General features: G+C 41.1%; 1 protein-coding gene across 1 annotated transcript in view; it reads right to left on the reverse strand.

Moving 5' to 3' along the window:
* FAM20C (FAM20C golgi associated secretory pathway kinase) overlaps positions 1-8,612 on the reverse strand; it is a 132,663-nt gene extending 124,051 nt beyond the window's left edge. The window contains exon 1 of the mRNA XM_069982012.1: positions 7,236-8,612. Within this exon, the coding sequence (XP_069838113.1) occupies positions 7,236-7,783 (548 nt within the window). The 5' untranslated portion in view covers positions 7,784-8,612. The remainder of the gene's footprint in view (positions 1-7,235) is intronic.
* Positions 8,613-18,626: the final 10,014 nt, after the last annotated feature.

The following is an 18,626-nucleotide window of genomic DNA, read 5'->3' on the forward strand; positions in this document are numbered from 1 at the left end:
GTAATTTACTTCTATTTAAAAATCTCCAGTCGTCCCATACTTATCAGCTGCTGTATGTCCTGCAGAAAGTGGTGTTTTCTTTCCAGTCTGACACAGTGCTCTCTGCTGCCACCTCTGTCCATATCAGGAACTGTCCAGAGCAGGAGAGGTTTTCTATGGGGATTTGTCACTTCTCTGGACAGTTCCTGACATAGACAGAGGTGGCAACAGGGAGCCCTGTATCAGACTGGAAAGAATACACTTCCTGCAGGACATACAGCAGCTGATAATTATGGCAAGCCATGAGATTTTTAAATAGAAGTCAATTACAACTCTATATCTTTCTGAAACTAGTTGATTTAAATAAAAAAGATTTCTGCTGGATAACCCCTATTATATTAAGTAGCAAATATATGAAACCCCCTGCAAACCATTCATGTCATTGCATAAGGCTTCAAACAGGAAGTGTGCAAAGGTGAAAATAGGACCTGGTAACATTATACCACCTTAGACTTGGTGCTTTTTTGCCTCCATCTTCCGCTTGCTAACATTATGGGACTGGGCCCCTTTCCCCCCGGAGCCCCTATGCCCCTGCCTCTATGGCATGTGTGCCCTTGGCTTTGTATTAGGCAGGATAGGAGATCTTTCTCTCTCTCTTACTGTTGTACCTTGTACAATGAGTGACTGAATTAACCTTCAGGGCACGGTAGGTAAAAGCAATTAAGAACGAACAGCTGAAATTTTATTTTCAATTACGATACATCTATAATCTAAAAGCCATTAGCAGAATGGAAAAGAGGAGACGGCGAGAAGTGGCAGCTGCAAATATTGAATTAATGTCTGCCTACCACACGATAGGAATGGGCTCCTCCAGCCTTAGATAACAGGGCTAGGAGGACATCAAAGAGCATGTGGCCGGTCCCATCTCCAGGGCACTACCTGCTGCCGCCATGGGATAAATGGCTTATTGTAGGAGCTGGATTGGCCCAGGACTCTAATTAAGACTTGGGTGAATGTCGAGAATTCATTGAGGAGCTAAATTTGAATCCCTTTAACATCTACCTGACGTCGCACATCTCTACAAGTACGGCTGATTTTCTGGATTTAACAATACGACTACATGACAACCATATTCTTACGACTCTTTACAGAAAGCCTACGGCTACCAACAGTCTACTATCGTATGACAGTTTTCATCCAGTCCATACCCGAAATGGCATCCCAATGGGCCAATTTCAAAGAATCAGGAGAAACTGCACGGAGACGACAGAATTCAAAAAACATGCTAAGGAACTTACACAAAGATTTAAAAAGCGAAAATACCCACATAGGGTTATCTCGGTGGCCTATGAAAGAGCCAAAAATGTGGATCGGGCAAACATCTTAACACCAAGACAACGGACCAAAAAGGAGGAATTAAGACTCATAACACCGTACAATAATCAATGGAAGGAGATGTCAAGAATTGTGAACAACAATTGGCACATTCTATTATCAGATACAAAAATAGCCCCACATATTTCATCAAGGCCACTTATTACAGCAAAAAGGGCACCGAACCTGAAGGATCTCCTCACCCGCAGTCACTACACTAACTCCACAACGACTTTGGGCAGAGGACAGAGATACACTGGAACATATGGCTGCGGCCAATGTAACATCTGTCAATTCATCATACCTTCAAGAGAATTCAAGAATCCACTAAATGGCAAGGTATATCAACTCAAACATTATATCAATTGTCGCACCCGACAGGTCATCTATGCCATTGTATGCCCGTGTCAAAAGGTCTATGTGGGGCAAACGTCTCAGGAACTGAGAAAAAGAATCCAGAAACATCTGTCCACTATAAATCTGGCTAAGCGTGATTCGCAGCTAGGAAAACCGCTGACAGCGGTGGCTTCTCACTTCCTGGAGAAACATCAAGGTAAGAGTCAAGGTCTTCAGGTAGTGGGGCTTGAGAGGATTTTTATGGGTCCAAGGGGAGGAGACTATAGTAGCTTTTTACTACAGAAGGAATCCAGATGGATATTTGAACTCAACTCCGTCAATCCCTTTGGTATGAATGAGGAATTACTTTTTACCGGTTTTTTGGGTTAACTTCCTCCCCCTTTCTTCCTCTTCCATTCGTATTTTCTTTCTTTTATTGTAGCTTTATGTCTTGAATCTGGGTCTCCATTAAATATCATCTTGGCCCCTAAACATACTTCGCAACTTCTCACAACATCTGGAGGATGCACTCCCATAGTTGGAAATGGTAGGTACTTACATGTATCCTTATATACTAAGATTTGAGTATATTTTCATTTCATATATATGCTTTTTCACTTCACACCACGTGCATACACACTTTCATACTTTATATCTTTTTCCTACCTTATCACCCACACTATTTCGTATCAATACTTTTCCACTCACATCACTTACACCACACATTTCACTATCATGCCGGTTCACTCAGACACTTTTATATTTTTTCAGTTTTTTCACACAAATTTTTTTCACGTATTTAGCACATTCTCCTTACACATTTACATAACACACTGACACTTACACACCTACACTCATTGTCTCACATTTCTTCCTCACACATTTACACAACACAGCTACATTTACACACTCACACCCATTTTTCATATTTTTCTCCTTACACACCTATACTAACACACTCACACTCATTTTTTCATATTTTTCAGCAGTGCACATGTTTCACATCTGGACACCTAGTCCACTCTCATTTTTTGGCCTATAACATATATATTCTTTTAAAGATATGTGGGCCGGTTCTTTACATTTTTTCTTATAATTACCTTTATTTTCCCTTTTTTATTCTTCACACAGTGCATCCTCTACCAGTTTAATATATATACATATATAATAGGTGTGTCCAATCCTTTTACCCTCTCACTACGTGAGTTCCATATATGTCTTCTGCCCTATTGTTGTCACCTCCTCGTAACTCTCTCTTGTACACTCCAGGTTATTTGCATTAACCAAGTTTTTAAAGAAATCGGGAGAACCATTAGACTCGCCAGATCCACTCATACTGCCAAGAACTGACTATGGTTATCTATTAACGCTTGCCTGCTTTGTCTGAGCAATGGAGTCTCCCTGGCCCCAGGACCCTCTTTGCAAGCTCAGCGGACTTTCATTTCCCCCTTTGTTTTGGGGGTTTGGAGCACCTACTCTGCCGTTCACATAAGTACTTTCTATTTATTGGTCCATATAGTATTTGTTTACAGCCAGTATGTGATCGATCACATGTTTACCATTTGCGGGCACTAACGTGCCCACAAGTGGTTTTCCTTGGTCTAGATGCTAGAGATTCGTGGGGAATATATATTGAGTGCAACTTTATGTATCTGTGGGATGTTAGGGAGGACTGTGTATTATTGCACTATCATTTTTTGGAAATCAGGTATATGTACATCTTTACTCCCCCTTATTATATTAAGTCTACGCATTTATTAGGGGTGATGTGAAATGGTTTATAATGCTACTATGCTTTTTAGTGTACATACTCCTCCCTATCCCCAGTTATTTATTTATTTATTTATTTATTCATTTGTATATTCCCATATTATGTATGAATAGCGATGTATCTCTAAATATTTTGTATTATGAAATCATTATTTATATACAATCTATAGACAATTATACATTGCAATCTATGACTGTTGTATTTTATATGTATATGAGTTGCAGATGCTACACTATTTGCCCCTCACACATACATTGCCATGCACACAGGTCCATTATATAAGATATAGCCACGCTCAGCACTATTTGCGCATGCGCCGACACTTAGCTTCGTTTTTAAATGGAATTGATACACGAGATATATGTGTTACATTATTATTTTTCCCTATATTTATATTGTCATGCACATAGAGTTACTATATGGTTATTGCCTCTTTCTGCATCACCTGCGCATGCGCTGATACTAAGCTTCATTTCTTCACAACTTATAGCCAGGTACGGGAGGCGCATGCGCGTGTGACACGTAGGTTTCTTTGGCCTGATTTGTGCATCATGCTTGGTGCGCGTGCGCGGCAATAGATCAGTAGAGCGCGTGCGCGTAATATGACCTCCACAGGGTCTAGTGCGCATGTGCGTGACGTCATCTCGGGTTAGAGGGCACTTCCGGTCTGCGTGGCGTGCAGGCATGGCGGCGTCAGGTGTTGTCCATTGCAAGCAGATCTTTCAGGTATTTAAGGCAGTACAGAGCACTAGTTTGTTGTCCCTGACGAAGTCGCACTGTGCGACGCAACGCGTTGGGCATTCCTCTCTTTTGTCCACTTGGTATCGGCTGCGGTACAGGTTGTATTCTTTAATCCCCTCTTTGTAGGGCTGGCATTTGTCTGTATTTCAGCCTGTCTGTTCATAGGGGAAGGTGGCAGCTCATTATGCATTTGTGAACCTTATTTTGCACTGTCTGCACTTTGCCTCTATACACAGCAATTGATTATTTCTCTCTTCTCCTTTATTGTGGGAGTTGGGCAGCTTATGGGCTGCTGTTTAGTGGACATAGAATTTTAGTGTTACTTATCATGGCATGCACTAAATGTATTTGTTTTTAAATGTTTTTATGTTTGTTCTGTACTCTAATAAAATTTGACTCTTTTGATATATCGTCTTGGGTGTGCTGATTCAGTGCTTTCTCTTTTTCTTTTTGATATTCATAGTTCCATTTTTTTAGTACTGTAGCACCCCTTTCTCTTTTTGTTATTGTCTGTGGTGCCCTCCCTTTCTGTTTACTACATGTTGAATTAACCTTCAGGGCACGGTAGGTAAAAGCAATTAAGAACGAACAGCTGAAATTTTATTTTCAATTACGATACATCTATAATCTAAAAGCCATTAGCAGAATGGAAAAGAGGAGACGGCGAGAAGTGGCAGCTGCAAATATTGAATTAATGTCTGCCTACCACACGATAGGAATGGGCTCCTCCAGCCTTAGATAACAGGGCTAGGAGGACATCAAAGAGCATGTGGCCGGTCCCATCTCCAGGGCACTACCTGCTGCCGCCATGGGATAAATGGCTTATTGTAGGAGCTGGATTGGCCCAGGACTCTAATTAAGACTTGGGTCCTCAATTATCTGCCTCTTCCACAGCAAAGTACAATGCAGCTGTTCCAGACAATACGCTGTCAGTGTGCTGGAAAGAGGGAGCTGTTGTTCTACAGTCAGCCGACCTGACGGTTGGATTATGACTTGTTTTGTTATTATAATTGCTCCGTCTTTATATCCCTTTAACTCGTATGCTACCGAGGGAACCTGGGAAGGGTTAATCAATGATGCCCCCTGGTTAAAAATTAATAAAAAAAAAAAAAAAAGACTGGCAGAATGGCCGGATATTATCAGTCTGGGTATGAGCTTATTTACCTGGACTCTACTACGGGGACTATAAAGGTTAAAGTTGAGTGACGGCTTGCACAATCGGTCAGTGGATAGAGAGCTGAAGGAGTGTGCCGTATTAATCTTCTCTGTTCTCCTCAAGGCTACTGCTGACCCCTCCACCCCCCACCTCGGAGATTGACCTACTTACCTTTACAAACGCAATCCCATAATGCACATTAAAATTGCACATGGGGTGTGATGGGAGATCTTTAGATGGGAGATATGGGTAAATCAGGCTATTAGAAGTATTGCTGAGGAGGCGGAGGTCATGAGATGCAATGGGCAACCTGAAAATCCAGGTGTAACTGTAGGCAATCCACTCCCATCCCCCGCGCCACCCTCACAGGGGTATGGAAGCTGAAATCAAGGGAACAGGTCCGCATATCTCAGCTTCCAGACCCTAGTGAAATGGATGATGGAAGGGAATATGTTCCCGGATGTTTAGTTACCTATCATGATCTCTCCCTGGCACAATAATGTCTCTATCAAAGCTGCTGGTATAATAGTGAACAAATCTCACCAGGATTCAAACATCACCCCATATCTCAGCTTTCAGACCCCTGTGACGGCTATGGGGGATGGGAGTATATAACCAGGTTACCTGCAGTCACAGTAGTTGGTTGGTTACCTATGATGTTCTGTCTCCAATACTATAACGGTTAAACATCTCCCCATATCTCAGCTTCCAGACCCCTGTAAGTGTAGCATTAGGATATTCCATTTGGACTAATGAATCATTTGAAGCTGATTTTTTAATAGTTAATGAATAATCCCCAGAATAGCTTCCCCTTATAATCTCCCCATATCTCAGCTGTTATAGTAGCATGGGGGAGGGTGTAGGGGTTAACTGCTGTCAGAGCATGGGGCTAGTTACCTAGGATGTTCTAAACCTACTAAATAATGGTTGTATCTGACATAATAACCCTTTATAGCTACTACTATAATAGTGAAAGAAAATCACAAGAATGAAGACCCTGCCAAACATCTCCCCATATCTCAGCCAGACCCATAAGAGTGTGATATCAGGATATTACTTATTGACCATGCAAACCATTCAAACGTGCAATAAAATCACCAGAATGAGGTCCGCCAACATACAGTACGTCCCCCCATATCTCAGCATCCAGACCCCTCTCAGTGTGATATCAGGATATTACATTTGACTTATTAACCACTGCATATCTCAGCTTCCAGACCCCTTATGAGTGTGATATCAGGATATTACTTACTAACCAGAATGTGGACCGCCAACATACATACCCCCATATCTCAGCTTCCAGACCCCTTATGAGTGTGATATCAGGATATTACTTATTAACCAGCATTAAAATCACCAGAATGAGGACAGCCAAAAATACATCCCCCTATATCTCAGCATCCAGACCCCTCTCATCAGGATATTACTTATTAAACAGAATATGGACCACCAAGATACTTCCCCTGTATCTCAGCTTCCAGACCCCTCTCAGTGTGATATCAGGATATTACTTATTAACCAGAATAAGGACCGCCAACATACATCCCACCATATCTCAGCATCCAGACCCCTCTCATCAGGATATTACTTATTAACCATAATATGGACCGCCAACATACATCCCCCCATATCTCAGCTTCCAGACCCCTATGAGTGTGATATCAGGATATTGGGATTAATTTTGAACCATTCTCCATTCAGACTTCTAAACCCTTCAAAGCTGCTATACCAGTGGGTAAAGGAAGTCACTAGCATCCCAACCGTGCCAAACAACTCCCCATATCTCAGCATCCATTGAAAACTGCAGTCACTTCTGAATGGACTCCAGCCCCCCATCTATGGGTAGACCACCTAGTACCGTAGAGTTTGGTCACTTACCATTCCTGGTTTTCAGCAGCTTTGGGGTTAAACCTGATGTCACTGTTCACATTGAACAAGACATCATCTTCGGTGAGCTCAGGTATAGCACTTTTATAGAGAGGATGCTGGAAGAGGGCGAGCAGCCTGGAGTAGCCGAGCCCAGGCTGGGCTCTCCTTATACTTCCATCTTGGATCAGCTGTTTATTGTTGGTGTCTTTGACCATTTCACGCTGCTCCAGTTTTCTAAAGGAGTCATTTTTGTCCATTATTCCAGTGATTTTCTCGAGTGAGTGTGACGTGAGGTTGGAGCTGGGGTCGCTGCTGAAGTCCTGGAGGATCCTCAGCGTGTGCTTGTTAGGCCACCCTGATTCCGCCGTATTCTTGGCTCTCTGCTTCCCCCAGTCCTCATTGAGGTTGTGAGTACAGGAGCATCCCACCTCTCCATCACTCCGAGCCGCTCTCTTCTCCAGCTTTGGTAGTAGATCGATCATAATATGCATTGTACAAGCGATCAAGAACACCATCAAAATCAACACCCTGAACTTGCGGACTAAAATCATCTTCATCTTCCGCTCTTTTATTAAATTCGATAATTTTTGATTTTTTTTTTTTCTCTTTTTTTGCAATAAACTTATAAAATAGCTTTTTCACGGAAAAAGCGGATTAACCTAATAGAAAATAGTTTCCAGATTACCGGTTAATCTGGGCTTAATCTAGCAGGTAATAGAATAACAATAATAATAATCTAGGTATAAATTAAAGTCTTCCTCTTGGTCTCTTCTTTCGCGATGGATGAAACAAGGGAAAATTGAGTTTCGGTGCAGCCTTATTGCAATGGGATGGATATTGTTTTGTTTTTTTCTTAAAGGGATGGACCATAGGTTGGAATGTATAGGAGAGGCGAGGAGGATATTAGAAGCATGGGGTTAGGAGATGAATAAAACAATCCGGAATGTTTGGCTGGATACGACGCAGCTCTGCTTCCCATCCTCGGAGAGCTGACCCCTTGGCAGGACCATCCAGTTCTTCAGAACCATTTGCGTAGGGTAAAGTCTAGCAAAGATCCAGATCTCTTCGGCAGGCACCGGAATCCAGTATGCTGTCACAAATCAGCTCGGTTTGATCCGACATCCAAGCAGCCTTGGCTGGCTGTGGACATTTCTGCAACACAAGCTGGAATTATAGGACACAAAGAAGGGAGTGCAAGCTGGGATTGTGCTGCTGGGTTCTTGGCAGTCATTTGATTCCTTGGTTCATGTCAGCTTGAGTAGCGGGGAAGGGGGAGAGAGAAGAAAAAGAGGACAGAATGGAGGTGAAAAGGAGAAGGGAAGGTCTTTGGCAGGTGCAGCCTGCAATCCTCTTTCAGCTGAGAGCAGTAGACTGGTTGAACTAGCAGTGCTGCAGCTCCAGCCTTCTGTGGGTGTGTTAAATATTATGAGCACGCCATGGAGCCGGCCTTCCACACGTCACACTTAGGAGATTGGCTAAATAAATGCTACAGTGATAGTAACAGGACAGAGCCAGACCAAAACTCAAGCTTTTTCTCTCTCCTTTTTTTTTTCCCAGTGATTTTTTTTCCCCTCTGCAGCTCCACTTAGGGCAAGGAGAGGGCGTCAGATTCTCAGAGGTTTGCAGAGGAGAGATCCGTCCGTGCTAATCATTTCTATAACAATGGGATGGGCTGCCCTGAGACTGATCACTGGGGGCTGCTGCAGGGAAGGGGGTGCAGGGGGCTACAGGGGGCGCTACACAGCTATGGAGGGGGGTCTATAGGAGACGTCATTATACAGTGTTATCAATTATCTGTCTATTATTTTTTTATCTTCTATCTATTTATCTATCTGTCCATCTATCTATCTATCTGTCCATCTATCTATCTATCTATCTATCTATCTGTCCATCTATCTATCTATCTATCTATCTATCTATCTATCTATCCATCTATTATCTATCTATCTCCTATCTATCTATCTATCTATCTATCTATCTATCTATCATCTATCTATCTATCTATCTATCTATCTATCTATCTATCTATTATCTATCTATCTATCCATCTATTATCTATCTATCTATCTATCTATCTATCTATCTATCTATCTAGCTGAGATAGATAGGTAGATAGAAGATATATATAAATATATATATATATATATATATATATATATATATATATATATATAAATAGAGAGAGAGAGAGAGAGAGAGAGACGATGTATATAGGAGATTGGTTCTTTCAAAACGTTCTCAAATTTGTTGGTCGTTCTCTAAAAATTTGCAGATCGCTTCGTGTAGACAGTCTTTCACAGATTCACCCTATGTGTGAGATGGGCTTAAGCGATCTTAAAACGATCGCAATAACAATTTTTTAAACGATTTTTCACTTCATCTAAACACTGATCGTTATTAAAATCCATAAACGATCAATTGGGCGAATTATCGCTCCGTGTAAACAGACCGTATCTGTCTGTCTATCTATCTATCTATCTATCCCTCTGTCTAAATAAATAAGCATTATAGCTGCAGATACCCAGCTTTTCCAGGCTCCTGAGTATCATCACTTAGCCCACTATGTGGAAATCTGAAAGCATGTGCGTGTGTGCTTGTTTATGCATTATGTGCACTCCACTCTTACATCTTGCACCATTACTTACAGCGTTATGAACCAAAGTAAGAAATGAACATAGGCTTGTGTGTATTTTCTTTTTGTGTATCATTATCATCTGATTTAGAGGCTGCTGAAAAGATACACAGCAGGGGCTCAATAATACACAGTGGGTAACACTGAGGAATGGGAATTCAGAATTCCCCACTGAATTACGTGCAACATCTGGAAGCTGTGTTATATTTTACATAAAGGATAATGCACCATGCACATGCCATTTAGATATTGTGGAACTATATTTAGGTCTATCTATCCTATACACTGTATATTGTCTATTTATTATCTATCTATCTATCAATCAATCAATCTATCTATCTATCTATCTATCTATCTATCTATCTATCTATCAAATCAAATCAGCTTTATTAGTAGGTCTAAATAACATATTAGCATTGCTCAAGCAAACAGGAGATTTTTGGGGGATGGGTAGGGATGGGGGGTAGGGACAGAAGTCTCTGGTATATCATAGGTGGCGGGATGGGGGGATATCGGGGTCAGGTAACTGGAGTCCATGACATATAACGCTCCTCTCAGACTATGGCAGGCAGTGACGTATTGTGCCGCTATGGTTGCTGTGGTCTATCTATCATCTATCTATCTATCTATCTATCTATCTATCTATCTATCTATCTATCTCCTATCTATCATCTCCTATCTATCTATGTATCTATGTATCTATGTATCTATCTATCTATCTATCTATCTATCTATCTCCTATCTATCTATGTATCTATCTATCTATCTATCTATCTATCTATCTCCTATCTATCTATGTATCTATCAATCAATCAATCTCCTATCTATTAATCTATCTATCTATCTATCTATCTATCTATCTATCTATCTATCTATTTATCAATCTATCCTATCTATCTATCTATCTATCTATCTATCTATCTATCTATCTATCTATCTATCTACTGTATCTATTATCTATCTATCTATCTATCTATCTATCTATCTATCTATTATCTATCTATCTATTATCTATCTATCTATCTATCTATCTCCTATATATTATCTATCTCTCTATCTATCTATCTATCTATCTCATATCTATCTATTTATCTATCTATCTATCTATCTATCTATCTATCTATCTATCTCCTATCTATCTCCTATCTATCTATCTATCTATCTATCTATCTATCTATCTATCTATCTATCTATCTATCTATCTACTGTATCTATTATCTATCTATCTATCTATCTATCTATCTATCTATCTATCTATCTATCTATCTATCTATCTATCTACTGTATCTATTATCTATCTATCTAGCTACCTCTTTCTTCCTGTCAAGTCTGACAGAATCTACAAGGGAGAGCTTTGGATGCAGATATCCACATACATTTTAGGTATTTAATGCCTCCAGCAATTCCAGAGATTTTCCCTTTCTCCTTGTGACACAAATATTTTACATGCGTCCTTACTTATCATGTGTCACAGAAGCGTCTCTTATTTTCATCCCACAATCACTTTAGTCTAATGAATTGCAGGGTGGCAAAACAGAAACTGTGGACAGTGTCGCTGGCCCTGCATCTTTTAGATTTGGTGAGCTGATGGTTAATACACTATTTTTTAAAGGGGTACTCCAGAGAGCAAAATGTTATGGGTTTTTTTTTGTTAATACATTTGTTTAATAAAGTTATATTACTTTTTAGTATAACTTCATAAAAAAATAATACTGTTTTCTTCTTATAGCAACTTACTGGCAGCAGTAAGGGGTGACACCGGCCTCTCTGCTGCCACCAACATTCGTATAGCGAACTGCAGGGCTACAGTTACTCGTTCCCATACTCTGATTAAAGGGGTTGTTCACCAATTTTTTTTTCTTTCAAATCAACTGGTGCCATAAAGTGCCAGAGATTTGTAATTCACTTCTATTAAAAAATCTTAAGTCTTCCAGTACTTATCAGCTGCTGTGTGTCCTGCAGGAAGTGGTGTGTTCTTTCCTGTCTGACACAGTGCTCTCTGTTGCCTCCTCTGTCCATGTCAGGAACTGTCCAGAGCAGCAGCAAACCCCCCATAGAAAACCTCTCCTGCTCTCCAGACTGGAAATTATACAACTTCCTGCTGGGCATACAGCAGCTGATAAGTACTAGAAGGCTGGAGATTTTTTAATAGAAGTAAATTACAAATCTCTGGCACTTTATGGCAGCAGTTGAAATTTTTTTTTGGGTGTACAACCCCTTTAAGACTGGCGATTTTTGAATAGAAATAATTTACAAATCTGTAAAAGTTTTTGACACATTTTCTCCATGCTGAACATTGCACAGGTGGTTACAAGCGGTTTTGGGGGGGTCAGATTGTGGGTACAGAGTCACTTTAAACTGGTATAAAAAGTTCCCTGGGCCACCAGTTGTTTCTGATCACCATTGGACTGATCCAGTCACATCATCACGTATCGATCGGTAAATATATGAGCCCATGACCAATTTTCACAGTGTCAATCCGCAGAAGGGCAGGAAGCCGGATTTTGCTGTGGTCATCGTGATGGCGGGTGGGATTCTTGACTCAGCGTACGCAGGACAGAAAAGGTAATTAAAACAAATCCTTTTTTCCACATAGTCACAAAGACAAATACTGAGTCCATCCTGTAAAGACTCATGACAAATCTCTGACGTGGATGGCAGTTTCCATGGATGTGTTGAGTGGACTGGATTAAAGACTTTGGCTCTTGAGAAACTTGTTCGTGTTCGATGTTTTACTATTTTCCAGGATCCATTATCTTATCTCACTCCATCTTCCCAAGGGTGAGAAGCTTAACCCAGACCATCAACACCTGGTTAGTCTGAGCCACATCTGCAGGACAGAGTTGAAAAGAGGAATATTAGCCATATATGTGAGGATTAATGATCCCTATTGTACATTCATAAATGGGTAATGGAGCATATTTTCTATTGTCTTTCCTGAGCACAACCCAGAGCCACACCTGCTGGACAGCACTGAATAGAGAAATATGTATTATACATGATTAATGATCCCTATAGTACAATCAATATTTTTTTTTTATCATTTATACCTCACTATACATATTTCTACCAAAAACTTTTACATAGTAAAAAGGCCGTGTAAGATTACAGAGTTTCTGTCACTTTTTATTTTTTTAAGAAAGCAACAGTGGTTGTGATCGCAAGCAGTTTTGCAATATACTGTCTTTATATATTTTTATGTTTTCTATGTTTAAATAAACATTATACATGTGGCCACTAGGTGTCTCCCTTCCTGTCAAACTGCGATCCACGTTCCCTCTGTATTTGGTCTTTTCTCTGTTCACATTACTGCACATGTGTACAGCTGCTAACCTTCCACATTCAGTAGCAGAGAATCCTGGTGTTGTTCGCATTGTATGGTCAGCTCTCCTGTCACACAGCACCATAACTTCTGTAACCACACCCATTTCTGTGGGTGGTGGTACCGATAGTCCAGGTGGGTCATGACTCCACTCCGGACCACCGTCATAAGTACCCAAGGGACCCCCTCACAGCCCGGCAGGTCACCGACCACAGGGGAAAGGGTATAGCTCACCACTCTAAAATAAAAGCAGTTGTGTCTCCATACCTGTGTGCCCACCAGGCACTGACGTCATGACAGTATACCATCTGGCTAAGCTATGTCTCAGCCAACCACCACAATGGTGGCGTCACACAGTACCATCTGGCAAGTGACCGATCGAGCCTCACAGTTGTGCACCACACACACTTATACTACACCGTCAGCACCTCGGGTACAGTTTGGGTGCTGAAAGATTCCCTTTAATTTTTCACATTGGACATTCTTGTTCTCACAGAAAAAAAGTTTAATTATAAAAAAATTGGATACATTTTTGAACCAGTGGGAAAAGTTCCCCTGCGTTTCTGATCAGATTACCGTTGGTCCAATCCAATCTCATCATCATCACCAAACAAATTGTTATACTTGCTACATCATGATCCTGTGACTTCTTATCATTGTGTCTTTAGCCATCTGACCGTAGATCCTTTTCAGCTGTCAACCACAGAACGTCGTGAAGGCTAAGTTTGCCGATGATGGGTGGGATTATCTTTGACTCAGCGTAAATATAATTTCCTTTTTTCCACATAGTCATGGAGACAAATTGTGTATGGTCACAGGTAAAACGTGACATTTAGATGGTAGTTTCCATGTATGTGTTGAGTGGGGTGAATTGAAGACTTAGTTTGACTCAAAGAACCCAGCGCATCCACACATAGTGGGAGCCATATCCGGAGGACAGAGTTAGTAGAGGAATAGTAGCCATATATGTGCTTTATGGGGATTAATGATCCCTATTGTACACTTATAAATATTAAACATGGAACATAGCTTGTATTTTCTTTCCTGTATCCCTACTTTACCTATTTCTACCAATAGGCTCATTGATTACCAATGGGCCCATTGACATTTTCTGATATTTGAGATGAATCTTCAAGTATAAGTAGTATAAGACGTATAACCCACCTTGCATCAAAACCTTGTTCCTAGAAACTCTCATTAAGCAGATAATCAGCATGTGTTAAAGGGCCAGAGATCAGACAACGGCCTGATCTTTTGTTATTTTTATCAACCACACACCTCTCTGTGTAAACAGGGGATGTGCGACCAATACCAATACATGTTAATGTCCGAACAAACGATACAGTGATTGTTTGTGGGGTCCGGCTACGTCATATGTCAGTGGAGACTTGGAAGGCCCTCATACACTATGCTGATGGCAGAACCTGCCACTAGTTGAAGTGTACAGAGACCTTAAAGGGGTTATCCAGCACTACAAAAACATGGCCACTTTCTTCTAGAGACAGCCCCACTCTTGTCTCCAGCTTGGGTGGAGTTTTGCTGCTTAGTTCCATTGAAGTGAATGGAGCTTAATTGTAAACCGCACCTGAACTGGAGACAAGAGTCGTGTTGTCTCTGAAAGAAAGTGGCCATGTTTTTGTAGCACTGGATAAACCCTTTAAGACACCTATATCCAGCCAAAGGGGGGGAAACGCACAAATGGTACCCAAGAACGTGGACTATTGCCTTGTTATTCCTTAACTCTCCACACCAGGAACATCAGCCCCAGTCAGTGAAGGCCCATGCAGGTCCTGGTGTCCTGCTATGCCACTGCTTACTGCTATGCTACTGCTTTTTTTAATTTCTTCCCCCACTACAGACTGGCAGTATACTTACCATTGATGATCGTTATCCCATGGCGCCGCTTCATTCATGTCCTACAGCGCAGTCCGAATTCCAGTGGCACCCACACGACCACTTCGCCCGCAGCTAAGGAGGCCGGAAGTCAGGACTGCAATGCGTCTCTATGAGAGCCTTTAAAAGTGCTGTAAGAGAAGAGGGTCAGAAGAATTGTGACATTATGGCCAATGGGACCCAAATGACATCAGAGGACCAGAATGAAGCCACACCACGGACCACTGATAACCTGCAAAGGGGCAGGGGGAATTAACAAAAACAAAAACTGGAAGGCTTCTTTAAGCATCCCTCAAGAGTCAGCAGTCTGTGTAGGTCCCCACATAGGGAATAGGAATGGGAGGGGTTGCAGTTGGTGAAGAATCTAATGGTCACACACACCTCATAGTCAAGTAGGACCTCCATCAGAGTAGGTAAGAATTGAAGTGAGTGGACCATCCCATTCAAACACATGTTATACTTGACCTTAGCTGCAGGAGTAGCTATAGGAGGTGCAGAGGTCGCAGCCACATTCAGGCCTTGGTGCTTTAGGAAGCCAGGAGATGAGTCCACCACAGAAAAAGATATTGGTACGGAAGTGACACTTGTAAATCGAGTCCTGTTACATGTTTTGCATTGGGACCAAGAGCATTGGAACATAGTAAGTCAGGATTCTATCTATACAGAATTCTGCTTTGAAGATGTAACAGAAACAGCCCATAATGGCATCCAAAGCAAATATATTAAACGTCTCTTAAATCTCTGGATGCAAGAATGCCAAGCCCATTTTAGAACTGTAAAATGTCATTATTGTTCACTACTTCTGTACACTGGTGTGTCATGGGAAAGCAGACTTCTGCACGGAGACATTCTGTCTTCTAAAACTGAGGATTTGGGTTTAGGTAAATTACTAGCCTCCTAGTGCTAGGGTGGCAATGTAGGCAGGGTAGGTAGTATCAGAGGGGTCATCCATGTTTTCTTATAGTGACCTGATAAAAACTGCCAAAGATTAATTTGGCAATTTTTTTAGCGTTTCTAACTTCAGGTGTTACTGGCGTTTTTTTTGTTTTTTTTTGCCCTTGACGTTTGTAAGAAGAACAGAAGAAACTCCATAGAACTCTATGGGATAGAAATGCTCAGCATGCTGAGTTTGGGAAAAAATGCCACAGCAAAAAGAAAATGACAAAAAAAGTAAGTATGGTATTTCATAAAATTCCATTGACTCACAGCTAACATCTGGCTGCAACGTTTATGCTCAAAAAACGCCATGGCATCTTTTTTTTTTTTTTTTTTTTTACACATTTTTGCAGTTTAGCCAGTGTGAAACCAGCCTAAGAAGAACAGCTCATGGCAACCCACTGCACTTTCACCCCATTATCTCTGTCCAGGCAGCCTCATAGACTTATAAAGGAGAAGCCTAGATGAAGATTGCTGCAATTTTGCTGCAATTTTTTTTTTTTTTTTTTTTAACGACAGTGCCTATTTCCAACAGTGCCTCTGCAGGATTACACAGTTCTTGTTGAATTGAATGGACTGTCCATGTAACAATTCCACGCAGTGGCCCAGATCTGTCAATCGGACACATTTCTGATAGCAGCCATTCACAGTAGCAGAGCTACGATTAGTAGATATTTGTGTGAAACAAAAATAGTCTGTATCCATGTTTTCCTGTCAGACCTAGGGCGGAATCCTGCTTCTCCAGCTGCCAGGAGTCAGATACTGAGAATTCAGGCTCGGAGAACGTTGCAGAGGCTGAACAGTTCAGCAAGTCCACTCAAAATTTGCTCAACTCTATATTAATAACAACATTACATTTCCCTGTCAGGCATCATTTTTTCTTCGGTCCTGCCTGCAATTACACCTTAATGCCCACTAGATGTCACTACATTTGAAAACAGCTACATGTGAATTTTACATGAATATACGTAACAAAGAGTATCAGACTGTGAGCCCCACTGGGGACAGGAATAAGCAAAACCTAAGTAAGCTATAGGAGAAGATAAATCCCATATAAAAATAATAGTAATAAAAATAAAGGACATATTAAGGGGCATCTCATTAATGCCTCACACCTTATGCTGCAATAACTATCATGTGATTTCTCAAAAATTACAGCATAGTAATCATAAGGCGTAGTGTGCTAAACTTTGCAAAAACTTCACAAGAAATTTACAACTTCACAAGAACTTCACTGCTTCACAATCTTAGGGGGGACCAGATGATCTTTAATATTAAAGTGTCACTGTCATTTGAAAAAACCTCTGACATATCACAGAGACATGTCAAAAGTTTTGATCGGTTCGGGTCTGAACACTCGAGGGATAGAGCCGGGAGATCTCCCCCGTTGTGCGTCAGTGAGTTGGGCTCCATAGACTTACATGTCTGACTCATTACGTGAACTGGGAGAGAACTGCGCTTAGTGTGGTCTTCCCAGCTCATTTTCATGATTGGTACGTGTCTGAACACCCAGACCTATCAAAACTTTTGAAAACTTTTTCAAATGACAGTGACACTTTAGGAGCTAGAACTTGATCAATTTCAATGGATTGTGTGTGTGGTCATTTGGAGCCCTTACATAGCCCAGAACTAGGGAAGAAAAGTTTCTGAAAGAGATTATCTCTTTAATATGACATTGACTTTTGCCGCTGTTTTGTTTTTCTTCCTGTCTTTTTAGATTCATGTGGAATCCAACATAAAACGAACTCTACCTATCTTAATATAGGGCATATAGGAATACAGAAAGGCCCCATAAAGTTCTATAAATGCCTTGTTACAGCTCTACACAACTGGTGTATCCTGCCTGGCGTATGAGGCCTTTTGTTGATGTGTCCTTAGAAGGTTAGATGGAAACCAAAAGTGTGGTATATGACAACGTACCATGAAAAAAGGTATGGAATAGAAAAATAGTGTTAAAAAAGTATCTGCCTGGGAACAAAAGTTAGGGATTTTTTTTTTTTTTAAAGAAGCAATACCCACCTAACCCGATCCCCTGCAGCACCCTGTCTAATTCTTCCAGGTCACCACTACTTTCTGGTTCCTGTTGTCTCAGCAGGGACTGCTCTCTCAGCCAATCACTTGCTGCAGCTGTGTCCCTCCTCAGTCATTGATTGGCTGAGGGGATGTGTCACTAGGAAGTAGTGGTGACGAATGATGACTTGAAGGCATCAGACTGGGAGCTGTAGAGGATCAGGGTAAGTAAGTATAGCTTATTTATTATGTATATACAGTATATTATCATACCCTCAGCAAGGTATAAAAAATCCTGTCCATGTCATGCTAGACCAGTGGTGAGAAATACCAACATAACCCATCTATTACCGGCCTCTACATTATAAGCTTTATAGGATGTATCTGTTAAACAGATACCAATATAGCCTATGGGTAATGGATCCTTAAATGGAAGTCTAATGGAGACATCCATCAACCCATAGGCTACAATTGAATTCTTAATGGATCCACCTCAAGCTCGCAAGGTATGCATGAAGCAGATCCTATATTAGTCTACGGGTGACAGACACCGCATCCATCAGTGCCTCCTTGATGGTATATATCGGGGGGGGGGGCAAAAACATGA

The sequence above is a fragment of the Dendropsophus ebraccatus genome, chromosome 9 (assembly GCF_027789765.1).
Source record: "Dendropsophus ebraccatus isolate aDenEbr1 chromosome 9, aDenEbr1.pat, whole genome shotgun sequence".
NCBI classification, from domain to species: Eukaryota; Metazoa; Chordata; class Amphibia; order Anura; family Hylidae; genus Dendropsophus; species Dendropsophus ebraccatus.